This window comes from Hemitrygon akajei, chromosome 10 (genome assembly GCF_048418815.1).
Source record: "Hemitrygon akajei chromosome 10, sHemAka1.3, whole genome shotgun sequence".
NCBI lineage: Eukaryota > Metazoa > Chordata > Chondrichthyes > Myliobatiformes > Dasyatidae > Hemitrygon > Hemitrygon akajei.
The window spans coordinates 152,092,075-152,113,758 of record NC_133133.1 but is presented as its reverse complement, the minus strand read 5'-3'; the positions used below and the strand labels follow the sequence as shown (position 1 = coordinate 152,113,758).

The window sequence follows — 21,684 nt, the reverse complement described above, 5'->3', positions numbered from 1 at the left end:
AGGTTATGAATAGATTCACAGGCATAGTTTAATGGCTTACGTCCCCCTACAGGTTCAGAAATGTTACACACTAGCCAGCTGCTGTTCCAAATGAGACAGTTTATTTTGTCGTACACTATGGAGAGAGCTCTTCATGGTCTACATGCGAGGATGACTGCATATCTACATGTATCATTTCTTCTAAACTAATTCTGAAAATTGTGCAGTCCCTTATCACTTACGCACACCGTTCTGTCTTTCTATTGTTCTTGCAAGCCAATTTGGCAATGTGCCTCTGACCAGCAGGCAAGAACCAAATTCTCCCCACAAAATGATATTCTTGTCATAGTGCACTGACTGCTCAGACCTGAGTCACTTCAGTTTCACTGGACCACAGTAATGCGGAATGATCTGGCAGAGAAGTGGTCTTTTGACCAAGTTATATTCATGCCCAACTTGTTGATTCCAGGCAGGGTCCCTTTCCTTCCTCGCTCTCTGCAAAACCAGGTTGACAAGGATCAAACTGCAGTGAGGAGAACAACCACCAAAACACTTACATTCACAAACTGGACCACTAATAGAAAATAAAAGTGGACCCTGAGGACAGATAATAGAAACAGAAAATGCGGGAAATAAATCGGATCGGGCAGAATCTGTAGAGAGTAATGTTGCAACACAATGACCTTTCATCAAAATCAGAAAAAGTTAAAAGATGAAATAGGTTATCCTCACAGAAACACAACGAAATATTAATTGTAGGTAATATGATGATACCATAAAATACATCTTGTCCTCTCCTCCACTTCCATAATGTCAATGGGGATATTTCCTTGGGCACATTCCACTGTAACCTTCCCTATACCTTTCAGAACTGCAGAAAATACATCTGGTCTTTTACCTCCTATTTCTCCCCACTGCCCAGGACCCAAAGTTAAATAACAATAGATACACAGTACAAGCTATATTCTTGCTCACACTACTGACTTCCCTTTGCTGCCGAGCCGACCTGCAGATCTGGTGACTACTCAGTGTAACATATGTTTTGCAGATGAGGAGTCACATTTTGCCTTGCCTCTGACTGCAATGCCGTCTTCCCGACTCCATTAATTAAGTACAAAAAGAATGATAACGATCCTACTATGATCAAAACCCATCTCTAGTTTTTTTCAAAATCAGTCCTGTCATCACTAAAATTTACCTTGCACTTATCACTTCTTTAGTCATTTGCCCTTTCCCTATGCTTCTTTCCTCCCCTCCATCCTTTAAATGCAGTTTAAAATGTATCGCAGTTCCCTTTCCCGTTCTAATAAAGCCACTGACTGGAAGTAACAAGTTTTTTTTCTCTATGGATGCTGCCTGACCTGCATAAATCCAACAAGAGTTTTAGTATAAATAGGTTTCAGCCCTCAGCATAAGATGAACCAGTTACAACAGAATCACTTAAATATGGTAATTAAAACATTTTAGTACTTTTTCTACATGTAACATTTCCCCAAGCCTAATTGGGTGCTAATCTGTCTAATTTCAGGCTACACCCACACTGAGATGGTGAATTTTGAAAACGCCGGTGTCGCGATAGGCGACCACACCAGGCGTTTCTGAAAATACCTCCGTCCACATTAAAACGGGTATTTGGGCGAATCTCCTCCTACTGAGCACACGCACAGGACACAGCTACAGAAAACAAGCCAATAACGGTGTACTATTTCCATTTCCTCCTCTTAGTTCAAGAAAACAATGAAATGCCACGCTGCCACCACCATCATCTGTTCTGGTACGTCATGACAGTGTTTTTAAAAAGCTCCGGTTACCCTGTACACACTACACCGCCCAACCGGCGTTTTCAGATTTACACACTCTGGAGAGCGATTTAGAAAAGCTCTGTTTTCGGGGGAGGAAAACGCCATTTCAGTGTGGACGGAGGGTCAAAACGAAGAGAAAAAGCTTCAGTCACAGATTTATCCAGTCTAGTGTGGACGAGGCCTGATTATTGGCAGTCCGTGGTTGCTGTTCTTCCTTTTAAAAAACTTTTCACTGCAGTTCTTAATAGACCATTTTGAATTCTTACTCTACAAAACGTCACTCAGTGACAGAGTATCCATATTGCTTCATTCACTTCGTTGCTTTTACAATTCCATGACAAGAACTGGACCAGAGCACTCTAGAGACAACAGTTAGAACTCATCGAGTAAAACGAAGACCAACACATTTTCAAAGGTAATCTTTCAATTTTTTTAGAACAAAATAAAAAACATAAGTCCTAACATGCCAGCAGTCAGAACACATTCACAGGAATGAGAACACTAGGACTCAGTGCTAAAAGAGAGAGTTATATCATTCCATGTATTACTGACAGTGCTGCTGTGCTTGGAACATGACTGAGGGCTCATTCCTCCATTGCTGCTTGTACAACGTGGATCTCATTGCTGTATGGCTTAGTGTGCAGTGAGCCAATCTCCAGAATTGTCTAACGCAATACACACACAGTGGTGGAGGGACTCAGCAGGCCAATCTTCCAGATCTGTCTGTGTGGTTTGGGCAGTGTGAGACAAGTGGGCTGGGATGCTGGACTCAGGTGTGGTGTATACTGGCAGGAATGAAGAGTGCAGGTCACTGAACACCTGTCCAGCTGTTGACTCAGGACGTCAACACAACAGCTGGTTCCGCCTGCCTCTCTCATCACCTCTTATTGGATATACTGGAAGCTGTTCTCTTGGCTTCTGTTTGGCTGCAGAGCTCTCCCCAATCCAGAAATATCCTGATACTAACAAACTTACGGGGCATACAAAGTTGATGAACAAAAGAGCTGGTGGGTCGGGGGGTAGTCTGGGAAACGTGTGGGTCAGGGGGTAGTCTGGGAAACGTGTGGGTCGGGGGGTAGTCTGGGAAACGTGTGGGTCAGGGGGTAGTCTGGGAAACGTGTGGGTCAGGGGGTAGTCTGGGAAACGTGTGGGTCGGGGGGTAGTCTGGGAAACGTGTGGGTCGGGGGGTAGTCTGGGAAACGTGTGGGCCAGGGGGTAGTCTGGGAAACGTGTGGGTCAGGGGGTAGTCTGGGAAACGTGTGGCTCGGGGGGTAGTCTGGGAAACGTGTGGCTCGGGGGGTAGTCTGGGAAACGTGTGGGTCAGGGGGTAGTCTGGGAAACGTGTGGGTCAGGGGGTAGTCTGGGAAACGTGTGGCTCGGGGGGTAGTCTGGGAAACGTGTGGGTCGGGGGGTAGTCTGGGAAACGTGTGGGTCGGGGGGTAGTCTGGGAAACGTGTGGGTCAGGGGGTAGTCTGGGAAACGTGTGGGTCAGGGGGTAGTCTGGGAAACGTGTGGGTCGGGGGGTAGTCTGGGAAACGTGTGGGTCAGGGGGTAGTCTGGGAAACGTGTGGGTCAGGGGGTAGTCTGGGAAACGTGTGGGTCGGGGGGTAGTCTGGGAAACGTGTGGGTCAGGGGGTAGCCTGGGAAACGTGTGGGTCAGGGGGTAGTCTGGGAAACGTGTGGGTCAGGGGGTAGTCTGGGAAACGTGTGGGTCAGGGGGTAGTCTGGGAAACGTGTGGGTCGGGGGGTAGTCTGGGAAACGTGTGGCTCGGGGGGTAGTCTGGGAAACGTGTGGGTCGGGGGGTAACCTGGGAAACGTGTGGGCCGGGGGGTAGTCTGGGAAACGTGTGGGTCGGGGGGTAGTCTGGGAAACGTGTGGGTCAGGGGGTAGTCTGGGAAACGTGTGGGTCAGGGGGTAGTCTGGGAAACGTGTGGGTCAGGGGGTAGTCTGGGAAACGTGTGGGTCGGGGGGTAGTCTGGGAAACGTGTGGGTCAGGGGGTAGCCTGGGAAACGTGTGGGTCAGGGGGTAGTCTGGGAAACGTGTGGGTCAGGGGGTAGTCTGGGAAACGTGTGGGTCAGGGGGTAGTCTGGGAAACGTGTGGGTCGGGGGGTAGTCTGGGAAACGTGTGGGTCGGGGGGTAGTCTGGGAAACGTGTGGGTCGGGGGGTAGTCTGGGAAACGTGTGGGCCAGGGGGTAGTCTGGGAAACGTGTGGGTCGGGGGGTAGCCTGGGAAACGTGTGGCTCGGGGGGTAGTCTGGGAAACGTGTGGGTCGGGGGGTAGTCTGGGAAACGTGTGGGTCGGGGGGTAGTCTGGGAAACGTGTGGGTCGGGGGGTAGTCTGGGAAACGTGTGGGTCAGGGGGTAGTCTGGGAAACGTGTGGGTCGGGGGGTAGTCTGGGAAACGTGTGGGTCGGGGGGTAGTCTGGGAAACGTGTGGGTCGGGGGGTAGCCTGGGAAACGCGTCAGCACACACTGCAGCAGCAATGGCCTACACTCACCAGGCAGGCCAGGGCACACTAGAGAGCCCTGCATCTCAGCATTCGCTTTGAAAATATCTGCTCTAATAAACATTTGGAAGAAAAAAAAAAGACATCTTATATCCCATGCCTAAAGAAAACTGCAGGAGGAAATCAGGGGGTCAGGCATCATTTGTGGAGGTAGAGGGATAGTCGATGTTTTGGGTCAGACTCCTGTATCAAGACTCCCGATAAACAGCATCATATCTCTGAAATCTCACTTTTATGAAATCTATGGACTAGACAAAGAATTATGCAATTGATTTCCTGCTGAAGAGTCTTGGCCCGAAATGTCGACTGTACTCTTTTTCGTAGATGCTGCCTGGCCTGCTGAGTTCCTCCAGCATTTTGTGTTGCTTGGATATCCAGCATCTGTAGATTTTCTCTTGTTTGTGATTTTTTATGTTTGGTTACTTTTAAACCAATTTTATAAAATAATGCATTGCATACCAAATTATCAGATCTTTTAAAATTTGAGTTGTAATAATGGCTTCCCATACCTATAAAAGCACAAAGAACATCCAAATCATTTTTTTTCTTACCCTCTTATACTGTAAGGATCTTCTTGAGGCTTAATTCCCTGTTGCTGCATCATCAGATTATGAAACTGACCCATTCTTTCATCAGGCCGACTGTATAAAGGCATTTGTGTCTGTGGCTGGCCGTTTATCTGAGGAGGTGGAATATGATGGCGTGCAGGCCCCAGCATGGTGTGAGGAAGTCGCTGAGTTGCGTGAGGGTTCGTGTTAAAGAGACCTGGAGACTGAGCGGGATAGACAGCCGAATGTGAAAGCGCGCCATGGGGGCCCTGCATTGCTGGATGTAATCCTGGCCTCCTGTACATCAGTCCACTTACAGGCTGCGAGCTCTGCCTTTTAGCAGCGGCATTATGGCTGTCTAAATCCAGGATCTCCTTTGGACTTTCGGCCCTTTCCTGTTCTTTATCTGCCTTCTCATCTTTTACTGAGTGTGATAAATCGCTGGTCCCTTGAATTGCATTTTTGTTTTCTTTAGAATTTCCATTCATTCCTTCCTGCATAGTAACTGTGTCAGGTGAGGCCTCCGATCCTTGCAAAGGGACACCAGGGCCTGCTGCTTTCCCATTATGCACCGACAAGTGGCTGGGTTGCTGGAGATGATGGCCCGTGGGCGAGAGGGTCTGGGGCCAATCCTCCGTAGGATAACCTTGTCCTTGAGGGTGAGGGTAAGGATAATAATGGGAAGGTTGATACTGGTGGTAGGGCGACTGGATTTGCTGTTGGGAAGTGTGATATGGATAACACTGGACTTGGTGCTGATATGCAGGGTAAATTCCAGGTGGCAACTGCTGTGAAAAGTTTGGGTTAGGGAAAGTTTGCCGGTTTGCAAATGGCTGAGGTGCGCCCATGCCTCTTTCAAAGGGCCTACAGCCATGGCCCATACCATACTGACCTACTACTGTATAGTCTGGGTTGTGTCCATACTGCGCGTGTGCCATCATTCCCAGCATCCCAGCATTGGTTCCATTATTTTTTCCCTGTTTGCCTTGTGTTAAAGTGTTGGTGTTTTTCACAGAATCATCATTAGTCTTCAATAAACTCGTGGTAGCCCCTCGATCCGAAGAATCAGAGTGATGCCTGGAGCTGGAGACATTTTGATCAACTAAACTATCATTCTGGGCCCTGTCCTCCGTTTCACTTGGGTTTTTCATCTTTTTTCCTCTGCCCGTTCTGCTGCCGACTTTCTTACTGTTCTTTGTCCGGCCCTTCATGGTCCCCTTTTTTGTATCCGGAATTGGTTTCTTCTGCTCTTTTGCCATTTTGACAATGGAACTGCTAACATCTTTTAATTGAATAGTTTGTGTTTCTTCCTCCTCCCGTTTGATAGATCCCAATCCGTTTCTTGGGCTCTCACTTGTGCCTGGCTCAGTAACATTGGCTGCAATAGGTTTCCTGATGCTCTCGGCTATCCGCGGCACACTTTGCTCGATTCCCACCTCTGAGTACTGCAGTTTCTGCTTCGCTGTAGCTGACGTTTTTGTGATGGGCGCCAATTCTGCGAAAGATAAAAGAAATGACATTGGTCACTGCTCTCCTCTCTCAGGTGCGAGTTCGTGACTGCAGAGAGACAGAGCAAAAAAATGATAAAACAGCAGTCAATTTGCATGTCAAAAACACTTTTTTTTGGGGAATACTATTCAAAATAAGCAAATAACTAACTTTTTTTGAAGGAAGGAGATTGAATGGGAATATAAAGTTCAAATGGTTAAGAGATACACTTTTGTTTGTGTGCTTTTTTTTTAAAAAACAAGAGTCTAGGGTTGACAATCTGGACCGGCTTTGGAAATGCAAAACACATTTACCTTGTGCTTCGGTGACATTTTGGGGCATTTCAGCATCCTGCAGGGTTCCAAATGTTTCAGAGCTGTTCTCCAACACTTGCTTGTGAGGCTGAATGCTGGAAACGTGCTGCGGGGCTGCAGCAGGCTGCTGCGGCAGAGCTGGTGCGCACGGGTTCGAAAGGTAGGGTGAAGGATGCTCCGGTGGGCAGACAGAGGCCGACAGCTGCTGCATCGCAATCATCTCCGGACTCGACAGCATTGAATCTACATGGAGCCCTTGATGTGGGGATCTCAGGTAAGGAGAAGGCATTCTCTGCGTATTCGGTGTCTGAGGTGAATTCGGAAGTCTGGGATAGCCTGGAGGCCCGTTATGAGGTAGACGACCTGGCTGATCGCACCAGTGATTGAGTGGCACGGATGGTCTCATCAAATTGGGCTCCACCATTTGGGAAAACGGGTGATGCTGCGACTGTGTACATTGGCTCGGACCAACCAGTTGATTTTTGCCGGCAGGTCCTAACGGCCTTTCAACAGAACCACCATTATCATTACTCCAGACCGGACGAGGTCCACGGCGTGGTCCATTCAGATGGCCATAAGGATTGTACACGTGCCTTGGCGCGAAGTCAGAAGTCGGACGAGGAACAGGGCCTTCAAGACGGTGTGCTGTGTATCCTGGCTGAAATGGTTGGCTTGGGTACATACTTCCTTCTTGCGGAGGAGCACTCACGGTTCCAGGTGGCACTGACGGTGGTCGGGGGCCTAGTGATGGTCCGTGCACAGGCCCAACGTAGTTTTGTTTATTCTTGGGCCCCATCATCTGGGCTCCTTGGTGTTCGTTCATATTCACCTGATGCTGTAATTAGAAGAAATTGTTACTTCTGTACCTCCAAACTAGACATCTGCCTTTCCAATGCATTTTTAAAAAACATACATTGCTTACAGATAGTAAGGGATTGCGACTGACTTAGTGACGTGTAACTGTTAACCCATTCTGTCACAGGAACTTTACCCCAAATTACTTGGAACAGAGAATCATCCTAATCTGCTTTGAAAAGTTCTCCACTGCGCAGAGGCCGCAGCATATTGTGGTCTGTGGTGCATGCGTTTCCAGGATGATTATCAGCTCAGACCCCAGGCTGCTCCAGAGAGGTGAGGCTCCCAAGTGAAAAACCATCATAATAGGAAGATGTTTAAAAGAACAAGAGAGGTTTACAATTTCAAATCTTTATGGAGATGCATTTCATTCAAACAGTTTTATGGCATTAGTATTACTATATTTAAAGTATTTTATGAATAATAGGCTGGCTGTAAAAATTTTAATCATAGTATTGCAGAAAATATTGATAATTTTCCAAGTTTGTTCCTGACTACTTTGTAAATATTAACAAAGTTTGAATTAAAAGTGCAATCTTGGAATGCTTTAATCACAAGTGACTTCGAAAATTACAGGCTACCCAGCCAATATATAACGCATTTAAATGATTACTAAATATTGTGAGACAAAGATGATAAGAGATGAAATACCATTTTATCAACAGTATTGTACCATATAATGCTGCATATTCTGATACTGTGACAAAGTTACATTTAAGTAGCCACTTCCTTTTAAGACCTGTATCCGTCACTGCTAGAAATGTGAGTCAGCATTATGAAATTCATCTTCCCTATGTTTTGGTCAAGAAACATGACTATTTTGCATTTCCTCTACAGATTTTGACCCAAAATGTAACACTCCACAGAATTAACCTGACCTGCTGATTATTTCCCCTGTTGTTTATATTTCAGATTGCCAATATCTAGAAAAATTCAAAGATGCAAGATCCTACACACCTATTGAGCAATCAGTTTGGAGATTTTAAGGTAATTAATTGGAAAAAAAATGCATTCTAAGTTTGCTTGCGTTAATTTTCCTCAGTCAACCTTGATTATTGCTTGGCAGCTGCTCTGAATGCAAAAGTTTAATCATGTCATGATTTGCAAACCAGAAATTTTTAAAAGGCCACAAACTCCATTTAATTAGGTGTTAAGGAACAAGCTGCTGTACTACTGTAATACTTGACAACTTCAAAGGTCTTTAAAAAAAATTACCTGCATTATAAATTGATGATGTAATTGTTGCCGAACTTGATCTGTCACCCTTGGTTCCCGTGGGGAACAATATCGATACTGAGGTTCTGCAGTTGGCCGAGCTCCGAATACACATGGCACTGGTGGTCTCTGAACGGAAAAAAATATTTCAGTCGGCTACTTCCTGGTAGCAGGACAGGGAAGGAGGAATGTGAGGAATTTGTGTTTGGCACCTGTCATGAGTTGAAGAGAGTGTGTCTAACATTCTGCAGCCAAGCTACAGCTATGCAGCAGCCGATGTGCACAAAACAAGAATGAGCTGAATTATAGCAGAATTACATGGAGGGACTGAGCGAGTCAGGCAGCACTTATGGAGGGAAATCACCAGTCGATGTTTCAGGCTGAGACCCTTCCATCAGCACTAGAATTTGCTTCATCTTGGTTGATGCTAAATATCAGGACAAATGAATCTCTTTGCTCTTGTTCACAAAAGCAATTTTCATTTCTGAAGCATCTGTATAGTAAAATACCCGAGTAGGTGCTTGAGTCCAAGCTATAGAGGACATTTTGGAGAGGTGACAAGACAGTTCGGTCAAAGAAGCAGGTTTAAAGATGTACACAAAACAAGAAAAAAGTATAATGTCTTACTTGCTGGCCTTGAAGGTGATACATTTGGCTTGGTGATTCAGCACACGACATTCCTTTGTAAGATGGTGTAACTGGGAAACTCTGTCCATTTACTAGTTCCAGTGTCTGTAAAGGAGGCACATATTGCATTTGGTCACCGCTTACTTCTGCTCCAGCGCTGTGTACCTCACCGTTCGTCTGCTGCTGCTGCCTTTTCACAGACTCATCAGTAGTTTTACTCGAAGTTTCAGTGGCTTCTTTTCCAAAGCGGCTGGATTTGCTTCTCCTACGGTCTTTTTTCTCCTTATCGTCCCAACGTAGATTAAACTCTTCATCACTGTCAGCATCTTCTGCAGGGAAGTGTTTCAGCATTGATTTGTTGAAGCACCTGTCCAAAGCTTCAGCCATCTTTGTGTATTCTATCAGAGCAAGAAGGTTGGAGTTCAGATTCACATCACAGAGCAACCCAATACACACAATTCTGAACAAAGTCACACTGAAAGTGTTAACTATCAGGCCAGATGCAACCAGTACAAATCAGTTCATCCAAATTCATTGTCTCAGGGCAGCACTGAGAATAATAAAGGATGTGGCACATTCTCCAGCTGATTATAGTAGGAAGACGTGTGTTTTGGTTAATTATTTTACTTGATTATTGTAAGCAGTGAAATCTTTTACAGTTATGACAAAAGGATTTTAGTTCTATTCATATACCCTTGGATCTGGATATATTTTATGATCACAGTGATGAAGAAGATTGGTAACTTTTGCCGAAGGACATTGAGAACATAAAGAATGAACCCCCACATGGTTAACTTACACAGGCTTGCAGGGTGCCCTTTGAACTTCATCAGACACTATCTGTTTATGTCTGAAGCCGTGTCTATCTGGGCCAAATGATACAAGGACCTCTGGGACACATCGATGTGCATAGATTAAGAGCTGCACTTACCTAATGCGAGAGCCACAGTTCAAATCACTGGGTGTGAGATATACAGATTGGAGTTAAAGGCATACAAATGTGACTCTTCTTTCTTTTTCCGTTCATTTTGTTATGTTCAAGCTGGTAGTTCATCCATTAATTCAATCTACAACCCTTCCATCCTTTACTGTTCTCCCGCTAGTCTTTCAGTAAAAATCTTTCTATGCTTTTCTTCAATTCACTTGCTTCTTTCCTGACCGGTTCACTTTATAATTTGCATAACTTCCCATTTTATCAGTCATTAGCTCTGACTCTGGACTGCTCTTGGCCCGGAAATATCTGTGCTGTGAAAGGCCTGAGAAGCTTTACTTTCTGAGGAACCAAGCCTGTTTTGGGCGAAGATCTCATCTGCCGAATTCTCTTGTGCAAGAGGCCCGTGCCATCCTGCTCAATCCGGAACCCAGGTCTCCTATCGCCACTGAGCAGGGCTGCAGCATCAACAGAGAGTCAGCCAGCACTGAGCAGATGGTGCTGAGTGTTTAGATGGGGTCCAGTTGGATCTGATACACGAGTGGGAGACGTGGGAGAGGAAGTGAAGGCTTGTAATGGTGCAAATGGCCGGAGCCCCAAATACATGTGACACTGAACTAATTCTTGGAAGTATAAAATTCATGTACAAATGGTCGAAGTCTTTCACATAATGCACAGTGACATTGTGCCACAAAGAATTCCCTACTCCTCATCTTCTCAGGCATAGAAAACAGAAGTTTATTATCAATGGATGGAAGTAGAATGGATTTTTTTAAATCCCCATTATGCTGCATAGCGCTGAATGCCTCACCACCTTACGTCAAGTGGCAAACATCACGGATTATTTAGTCCTGGGTAATAAGCTCTTCACTAGGAGGATTTAATTATTAATTTATATAAGATTGTCTACCTGACTAGCAGATCACAGTTTGTGCAGCTTCAGAGCTGTGTGTCAGACATGGCTATAAGCAACACTGGGGCCCCACAGGGACCTGTATTGGCTCCCTTCCTGTTTACCCTGTATACCTCAGACTTTAGATACAACACTGTGAGTTGTATCTAAAGTCTCACTTTTGAGTCATGTCATCTGCAGAAATTCTCTGATGACTCAGCAATAGTTGGGTGTATAAAGGGAGGACAGGAGGATGAATACAGGGCCCTGGTGGAGGACTTTGGTGCAAGCTGAACCATCTGCAGTTCAACATCAGTAAGACAAAGGTGATGGACTTCAGGAAGACCAAGTCTTCTACTCCATGTTACTATTGATGTGAGGATGTGGATGTGGTGAGGACCCCTACAAGTACCTGGGGGTGCACCTGGATGACAGACTTGAGTGGAGCACCAACACAGGGACTGTGTACAAGGAGGACCAGAGTCGCCTCTACTTCCTGAGGAGTCCTTTCACATGCTCTACCAGTCTGTTGTTGCCAATACAATCTTCTATGCGGTGGTGTGCTGGGACAATGACATCAACACGGGTGATGCCACCAGTCTCAATAAACTGATTAGAAAAGCTGGCTCTATTATAGGAGTCAAACCGGACGCACTGGAGGCTGTGGTAGAACAAAGGACCCTATGGAAAATCCTGGAAATTTTGGACAATGTTTCTCACCCTCTGCATGCCACCTTGGCTGAATAGAGGAGCACTGTTAGTAATAGACGAATACAAGTGTGCTGCTCCGAAGAGCGCTATGTGAGGTCATTCTTACCCTCAGCCATTAGGCTCCGTAAAGAGTCAACCTATGGTTGGGTAAGAGACGACCCCCTCCTGTTAGACCGTTTGTGGTAACTTATTTTTTATTCTTTCTACTTTTCCAATAATTATATCTGCGCACTTTAATGCTACTGTGACACTGTAATTTCCTTCGGGATCAATAAAGTATCTACCTATCTATAGCAATAGTTCACAATGCTGATGAAAATATATTCTTGCCTTACCATTTCCTTCACCGTTATACTCCAGACAATCTTCAAACATAACCTTCATATCAGCAACAAATTCTTCTTTTACATTATATTGTTTTTCATTGAGCTTCCTTTCAATGGTGGAGAGATCCATTGGTGTCTGAAGGTATTAAAAATACATTTTATAGGGGTGATTAAGAAAAGCTGTTTAACAATCAGATATACCAAGAAGAAATCAGTGAAAAACATACTCTACCGGTTAAACAAACAGTTCACTTTTGGAGATCTTCCAGACACATCACACCATTTATTTCAGTGAAACCCAGTGTATTAGGCATCAGTGAAACCCAGTGTATTAGGCAATCTTTCCTGGGAATTTTCTTTGAAGGTTTCAATAACAAAGAACAGGGAGTGGGGGTGTGGGTGAACAAGTGTATGTAGATTTCAGAAACACTTCTCAAACCGTGGGGTGGAACATTGTTTGAATCACACTCAGCCTGTCACGATGCCTCCCCGCTCACTGCTCTCCAAATGAAACGCTCTCTGCCATTCCCAACTTTTTAAAATTTCCTTTGTTTTATTTGAAAATACTACAGAAAACAGGCCCTTCCAGCCCAAGAGCCACACTGGCCAGCAGGCCAATTATTTAACCCGAGTCTACTCCAGGACAATTGACAATGACCAATTGCCCTACTAACTGGTGTGACTTTGGGGGAAGAAACCGAGCCACCCAGAGGAAACCCACACGGTCACGGGGAGAATGTACAAGCGGCGTTGGAATTGAATGCAGAAATCTGATGTACTGAGCTTTAGAAGCATTGCGCTAAGCTAACTTGAGAGGGATGAGGCAGGGGAGAGAGATGAGCGATGCAAGTGTTAGGAGATGGGTGGGGGTGTGTAAATGTAGGGCAGAGGGGAGTACAGAGTGAATAAAAAGGTGGTAATTGGGATAATGGGGCTCCCCACACACCACCAACCCCTCCATCCATCTCCTTATTCTCTTATACACAGACCATGCACATCTATGTCATTTTCACCGCTGCAATTTCTCTGTCCTCTTAAGTCTAACACCTTCAGGAGTTATGCAAAATGAACCAACAGTTATCTGTACACTATGGTAACTGCTTACTATCTATACTTGGAAATTTTCCGCATCACAATTCAGTCTGTACACTTTATAGTACAAAAGAATAAATTGCTTCAATTCAAATTTATTAACCGGTGAGCAAACATGTCCAAGTACTAATTGACATTAATTCAAACTGAGTGAATATAAACGATCTATTCTTCTCTCTGCAACCTCATTTGAAGGCTTATTGGGCCTTATTATCCTTATAAGAGTTTGTTTATACCTTACTTAATCTGTGACTCAGTGTAGAGCTCACAAGTTAAGCACTAATAATTGAATATTGGTGCTGAAAACAACAGGTGAAGTAATTTTTAGTGATTTTTGCTAACAGCATCCTTTAATAGTTAATACAAGAAAACAAAAATTTGAATAGAAGATGACAGCTGAACTCTTACTTCAATTATCTCGTAGTAGTTTGGGGCATAAGATTCATCTACAGGTTCAAGGAAGGGCCAAGAATCTTTGTGTGCTTTAACAGCATCTAGAACTGAACAAAGGCAATAGTCAATAACAACATGTTAAGCAATTTTAATTCATATTTTTGAAACAACTCCAACCAGCCTAAAGAAAACATTTACCTTTATACATGGCAATGTAATCTTCATCCAGCTCAAACCTATAACAGAAAACCATAAAAACAGACATGTTTTATTGAAATCAAAGGCACAAATTTAGTTAATTGCCACTGCAGAGTGACTCCACTTTAATCCATCTTTCAAGTTCTTGGCATCATTGTCAAAATTAGCAACACTGGCTTTCGTTTATTGCTTGAGATGGTGTGAGCCATGACTTTAAATGCTGCAATAATTTTGGTGAAGGTATACACAATTCGCTTGAGTAGGTAATTCCAGGATTAATTCCATCAATAATAACAGAAACCAGAGATTACACTTCCAGGTCAGGACTGTCTATTACTTGGAAGGGAAGCTACATGTAACATGCTGCTCTTGCTCATTCTGGTGGGAGACATTAATAATTTGCCATTAGTCACGATTAAGGTGCAGTCAGAATGCAGAACTTGCTACCACAAAGGGCAATTCAGGTAAATGGCATGATACACCGAAAGGAGAACTTTTCAAGGAAAGGCATCTGAGAGAGAAAGGAATGGAAGGGATAGATCAGCAGAATACTGAAGTAGATAGATAGATACTTTATTCATCCCCATGGGCAAATAGGGAACTCCTGACACAGAAACTCCAGCACGGATCAAAAGGACCCATTTCTGTGCCGCAAAGTTTAAGATTGTGTGCACACAGTTTTCCACTGTATGCACCCTGGGAGTAAAGGTTATGTTAGAAGCACACAAATATATCCTTCACTTCTGATGCCCTTTTCAACATCTGCAGTATTTTGACAGGCTAAATAGGAGAGTTAAAATGTTCATGTTAAAAACAAACATCTTACAGATGTTAATTGTTTTGAACTACAACCGTAAAAATATAATTGCCTTCATCTAGGCTGAAATATCCCTGATGAAAATGCATGGCTACCGCATGGCTTTCACCCTCAGGTGTAAAACAAATATCTTTAATTCAATCTGAAATACAAAGCAATTTTCCCTCTTATTTAATTATCAAACTCACGAATACCATCCAGATGAGATTTTGCAGCTTGTTTCTATTAAACCACAAGCAAATTTTAGTTTTAGCTACTTTTTCTATTTTCTTTTCTGCAGTGAATGTTGCTTTTATTATCTTCACTGGCCTCCTATTCCCAGGAATAATACGTACAAATCCTTTGCCTTCTTATCTTTCTTCATAGGTAACAGCGGTTCCAAGTTCTTGAGTTCAGGAGGCAACTCTTTTCCCTGAGAAAGCAACCAGGCTCGCTCTTCCCTCATTTTCCTCCTTTTGGCACGGCCTGGAAGACAGACAGAACTATTTAGCAAACCTAAAATAACGAAGAACATCCAGGATTGCCTCAAGCAGTAGATATTTTTTGGTCAAAAGCACGTAAAACATTACTGGGGAATCTTACAATCCTTCAAATACATGGAAGTTGTAACCCATTTATTAGAAACTATACAGCAAAATGTGTATTCTGGAAATATTTTATTGCAAGTCAGTGTTTTGACTTGGTTATGACGTTCACATCCACTATCACGCTTCAATTCCTGTCCTCTAGCATTGAAGTGAGGCTGTGGCTTAGTGCTGACACTCCATTTGCAAATTCTAGACCGATAGCCAGTTCATACCTCTTCAACAAGATACAAACCAGCCTGCCATATAGTTTTCTTTGCAATGAGCAAAATATTATCATGGCTTTACTGGATTATCATCCTTGTGGGGAAGAACTCAAACCAGTTATTCAACATGGATGCTGCATTCCTCCTATATTAAAGCTTGGTTTATGAACGAAATGGAAAAACGTAAACTTATACCTTCCACAGCTTTGACTCGCTCTTCAAACTCCCTCCTCCTTTCTTCTTCCATGAGTTGCTCTTGTTCTTTCTTCTGCACAGCCAACAGGAGCTGACGCTCTGCTTCCTCCTCTTTTCGTTTCTGTTCCTCTACCTTTGCAATAGCAGATATTTTCTCCTGCAACATATATTGTTTTATCTAAGATATTAATGGTGGCAGGAGAGCTTCTTTATTATTTTTACTTCAGTCCTTCGATGTGAAACTTTGCACAGACAAAAACATTAGGTGGTGGTTATTTTTGCTCTGGACGTGAACAGGAAACATGAACTCAGCAATGAATGACTGAGTTTTCTGTGAAATATGATGCAACTTACTATTATTCTTTTAAGTAAATTCATTTTCTTGTGGGCCTACTCAAGGAATCTATCTATAACAGAATCAATGAAAGACCACCCAACTCAACCGGAGTGTTGGAGACAACAAACTATGCAAATATAGAAAAAAGAAGCAACAATAATAAATAAATAGGCAATAATCTGGAACAGTTTTAGTAAGAATGACTGGACAAACTACTGGATTGTTGAAAAAGCCCATCAGGTTTGTTAATGACTTTCAAGGGAGGACGTTTCGTCTTCTTTCCCAGACTGACCTCTAGGTGACCCCACATCTATCCTAGGTGATTGGTTCCTGCCAGCAAAGCCCAGGCCCAGAAAAATGCCTTTAACAAAATGGGAACGGTGCAAATTCTGAAAAAGACCCTGCCCACCCAAGCACAATTTAGCGTTCATTTCAAGTGGTCTAGGATACAAGAGCAGCGATGTGATGCTGAGGCTTTATAAGGCACTGGTGAGGCCTCACCTTAAGTACTGTGTACCGTTTTGGGCTCCTCATCTTAGAAGAGATGTGCTGGCATTGGAGAAGGTCCAGAGAAGGTTCACAAGGATGATGCCAGGAATGAAAGGGTTATCATACGAGTAACATTTGATGGCTCTGGGTCTGTACTCACTGGAATTCAGAAAGATGGGGGGTGGGGATCTCATTGAACCCTTTCAAATGTTGAAAGGCCTGGACAGAGTAGATGTGGAAAGGATGTTTTCCATGGTGGGATAATCTAGGACAAGAGGGCACAACCTCAGGGATAGAGGGGCATTCATTCAGAAAAGATGCAGAAAATTCCTTTAGCCAGAGAGTGGTAAATTTGTGGAATTTGTTGCCACATGCAGCTGTGGAGGCCAGGTCATTGGGTGTACTTAAGGCAGAGATAGATAGGTTCTTGATTGGACATGGCATCAGAGGTTACAGGGAGAAAGCTGGGAAATGGGGTTGAGGAGGAGAGGGGAGAAAAAGGATTAGCCATGATTGAATGGTGGAGCAGACTCAATGGGCCAAATGGCCTAATTCTGCTCCTATGTCTTATTGTCTAATTAATACCATTTATAAAAACCTATAACTAGCAGCTCAGCTTCACAGTTTCAACCCACGGTCATGCCCATGATGATACTGGAAACATGACCAAATCAAATCTTGAATTAGTATACTGCACAAACACAACTAATCTAGCAAAAAACTTAGCTTTAAAATTCTCCAATATTTTCTGCTGTTTTGTCTGACTCCACTAATATCATTATGAATAAGTTGAAGTTCTACCCATAGGCATTTAGAAAAGTTAATCACTGTATTCTTAACGTCCTTTTGTCTTTTTTGCATAGAAAATATTTCATAGACCATCTGGATGTGATAGCTTCCTGGATTGACAATAGTTATTTGCATCATAAGTTCCTTCAGATCTTTGAATTGTTAAGAGTGAGCTGACACCCATCAAGAATGCAAGGATTGTTGTTGAAACTGGCTCTTTACCATGCAAATCACGGAATTTTATTGACAGTATGCCCGCCCAGATGAAACAGTTAAAAGATGGAAATATTGCCTTTTCAAAACATTACCTTTTCCTTCAGGAATACAAAGAGCTACATCCTGTTAGTAACCTGTGATGGTAGTTCCCTATTCATTAAGGGATCATTGTGTCAATGATCAAAAACCTAAGACAGAGCTTCTAGAAGTAGAGATTTTGGATATTACCATTAACCAGAAGGTTTAGTGAATTCAGTAACTGATGAGTTGCTTCAATACAAATCAGATGTACTGTTGCTGCCCACTGTTTAGAATGGGCAGTAAGAACCTTCTCCAGCCCTGTTTATTGTCCAGATGTGGCCTCCTCTGCGCTGGTGAGCACAGATGCAAACAAAGCTTTTCTGAGCACCTCCATCCACCATGGCCGTATGAAGCTTCCAGTTGACAGCTACTTAATTATTCTCCCCATTCCCACATTGAACTCTCTATCCTCAGCATCCTCTACTCCACAGTGAGGCTAAATGGAAACCTGAAAAACAGAACCTCATATTCTGTGTGGTACTCTACAACTTGACGGCATGAACATTGACTTTTTCCAATTTTAGGTGACATTCCCCCCTCCTCTCCCTTTCCTCTCTCCTCCTGAGTTTTCCAGTTCTTTCTGCACTCACACCAGTCACTCATCATCTCATTTCTTTGCCCCCCCCCCCCCGTGCCCACTCTAGATGTTAGTCATTGTTTGGATGTCGTTCTCAAGTCTGAGCTTTGACAGACTTTGACTACTGAGAGTGTCATGGTAGAGGCAGATACTTCCATCTTCAAATCCCATTTAGTGAAAAGGAGCAGGAGCTCTTGGTGACAGACAGACAAAAGCAGAACCTAGCATCACCCTGATTAAGATCAGCGAACTCAAGCCTGGCATCGTCTTTCTAAGTGCTCAAATCAATTATTGATTTGATGTTTCTGGAAAAATCGTACGAGGAAGAGCAGTGTTAAGTAAAACGACACCATTTGAGTGGTGTGTCAGTTTCCAAGAGTATTTGTGCTGAGCTCCCAATACCAACCATATCTCCAGATGCAAAACACAACTAGGAACCAACACTTCCTTGCTGGCAGGAACTGAGGGCTGGGAAAGAAAACAGAATCCTAACACCGAGCTGGACCACAAGACATCAGAGCCAAACTCGGCCATTTATTATCCCTCTCAACTCCATTCTCCTGCCTTATATATTTAATCGAGTATATATATATATATATATATATATACTCGAAATATGTTCACCATATTCCAAGTGCAGTCTGCCCAATGCCTTATAAAGCCTCAGCTCGAGTCCCACATCTTGTTTTGCTGGATGTTTGTCAAGCTGCTGCACAATTCTTCACTGATATTCAGGGAAGAAAAACTATTCCAATTTTGAACTCTGTGAACGGAATTGAAAATTCTTTCAGATACAGTTAATTTCCACTTGAAACTTCCTTACCATTTTACACCACTTGACACACTGTACTTAATATCAGAAGGTGATGATATTTGTCTATTTCTGATTGCATTTCCAGCCCAATAAGTTTTCTTTAAAAAAGGAGCAGTAATTCAGAGTGCCTGCAAAACCACTTCTCATAATAAGCACACGTTATAGTTTTTAACTAGAGTGCTCTATTCACTGAAGGGCAATTCATCAAGAGTCCAGAACCAGCTACTGAAGAGGAATTTCAAACCCAGACAGGTTTATGAGGGTTACTAGAAAGTCCAAGTTTAGCTCCAAACTGATATTTTGAAACTTGATCTGTTCTACCTCTTCTTCCTGCTGCAACCGTTTCAGGGTCAGGCGGTCAGAAATCCTCCTGGGAGCCATTTCAGACAGCTTCTTCTGCAGCTGTTTCTCCTGGAAATGAAAGCATGGGAGGTCAGAGGTCTAACACACAGCTATTACAGACGGCCTGTTAATGACCGTGCTTGGCACTGCGCTGTAACCCCCTTCAGGATACAGACGAGATAGATTAATCACAGACCATATTCTAATACTTGTCAGTCACTGTAAACTAATCATTACAACTTTTGATTTCCGTTTGCCCCGCTGTGTCAACGCTTCTCTCACCGTTCTGTTTTTATACGAAGCCACCTTCCCAACCTTCAACCCTCCCCCCGCCAACATTCAAAAAGGAACAGTTAGCCTCTCGGTTTTAAAGAAATAAATCAACATCCTGTGAAAGCTGAGAGCAGTTTTGAAAGGCATGGGTGCTACAGGACAATGACTTAATCTATTTAAGCTACAACGAGTGGCAAGGTAGTCATAAATATGATGTTTTACTGGGCCATAGTTTTGGAGTGAGGTGAAGAGGAAAACCCAAGCAATTCTTGCTAAGATTAGCACTTCTTCTATATGTAGATACCTTATTATAACTATATAGCAAGAAGAACTGTGTTTCCTGATTCAGTAAATGCATCCAGTAAGTGGTAGGTCAAAATTATTGCAATAGGACATCTGAGCAAATGTAGAAAGGGAGGTAGAATTGATCTCATCTCTCCTGGGTTATGGAAGTGAACCCTGACCTGCTACTCATTGCTGTCCTATGTCCCCTGACAGAATTCCATGTTTCGATGACCTGCAATATTCCCTCAACCTTCCCTGTCAACAGCTTTTGACACAGTTGCACCTTGAATGCGAATACCAGAAATGGCCAGCGAATGTATAACTAGGTCCCAGAAAATAATTGTTACCTTTAGTAGAAGACGTTAAGGGCAAAATAAATTAGTACCATTAACTTCCTTTTGAACAATAATCAACATTTTAAGCAGTTTTTAAAGCAGTTTTAAGCAGTTTTCCGGAGGCTTAAATTCCAGTCCATCTTCATACTGGTAATTACAAGCTGGGAGAGCCTTGGTGGTGATGGAGGCAGTCTTAACCTTCCAATGTCATGCACAGTGAATTGGAAACCAGGATTCACGCCTTTGACTGAGATCCAGTGGGTTGTGTTGGAAAATGCACATTTGTTGATGTTGGATTATAAAAGAGATTGTGCTCTACAGTGAGGCTGTCTATAGCAGTTGTCAACACCCACATCTTAGAAATGTAATCACTCTCCTACACCCTGCCTGAATAACAGAGAGGGAAAAGAATGTGTCATTCAGGTAGGATCCAGGAGGGCAATTACATTTTTAAAATTCATGAGGAATAAGTCTGCGACTGGTCTTTTCGGAAACTGGCCTATGATATCAATGTTTCTGGACAGGTAAAGTTAGAAATTTTGAGAATCGCTCATCTGATCCATATGGAATTCACTGCTACTTTAACAACAGTGTGGGTGCTACAGTGGGGGAAAATAACTTACTTAAACAGTAGCAAGGAGCAAAATAATAATAAATATTTTACATTTAACTGGGCAATGGTTTTGGCATGGGATGAAGTGGAGAACGAGAGCAGCTGCTGATACGGTTAGTGATTCTGATACGTAGATATCATTCCAGCCAAACTCAATTTAAACTGACAGAGGCATGAATTTGATTGAAAAGTGGTCATGTCTTTCTTTTGGCTAAACCAGTTCAATGAAGCATGGGTGACATGGACATGCTTGCATCCTGATATACAATACTTACCTTTGGATACTGTTGAAAACAAATGACAAATTGCTCAGAAATCACGAATGATTGGTGATATATTTCCAAGTCAGGATGGTTTGTGACCTGAAAGTTGGTGGTGATTCATTTGTTCCTCCCCACCAATCTCCCTGCAGCAACAGAAATGCTACACCTGCCTATTCACCTCCTTCCTCACTTCCCTCAGGGCCCCAAACAGTCACTCCAAGCGAGGGAGCACTTCACCCAGAAATCTGTTGGCATTGGGTACTGTATCCGTTGCTCCCAATGTGGCCTCCTCTACGTTGGTGAGAACCGATATAAATTGTGGGGGGGGGGGGGGGGGGGTCATTTTGTTGAGCACCTCTGTTCTATCTGTAAAAAAAATGGAATTTTCCACTGGCCTACCATTTTGATTCCCAGCCCCATTCCCGTATGTTGGTTTATGGCCTCCTCTTCTGCCACGATATAGCCACTCTCGAGGTGGAGGAGCAACATCTCATAATCCGTCCAGGTGGCCACCAACCTGAAGTCATGAATGTTTTTTTCTGTTTCTGGTATTGGTTTTCCCCTTCTTCCTTCCCTTTTCTATTCGCA

General features: G+C 43.4%; 1 protein-coding gene across 2 annotated transcripts in view; it reads right to left on the bottom strand.

Annotated features, from left to right (window-relative positions):
* Positions 1–21,684, bottom strand: part of LOC140734827 (chromatin remodeling regulator CECR2-like) — a 127,934-nt gene that overhangs the window by 8,573 nt on the left and 97,677 nt on the right. For both annotated transcript variants that reach the window (XM_073059403.1, XM_073059404.1), the window contains 10 exons: positions 19,307–19,396; positions 15,683–15,839; positions 15,033–15,162; positions 13,881–13,918; positions 13,698–13,789; positions 12,207–12,333; positions 9,338–9,735; positions 8,711–8,839; positions 6,641–7,475; positions 4,842–6,333 (listed from right to left, as the gene is read on the bottom strand). In XM_073059403.1, the coding sequence (XP_072915504.1) occupies positions 4,842–6,333; positions 6,641–7,475; positions 8,711–8,839; positions 9,338–9,735; positions 12,207–12,333; positions 13,698–13,789; positions 13,881–13,918; positions 15,033–15,162; positions 15,683–15,839; positions 19,307–19,396 (3,488 nt within the window). The remainder of the gene's footprint in view (positions 1–4,841; positions 6,334–6,640; positions 7,476–8,710; positions 8,840–9,337; positions 9,736–12,206; positions 12,334–13,697; positions 13,790–13,880; positions 13,919–15,032; positions 15,163–15,682; positions 15,840–19,306; positions 19,397–21,684) is intronic.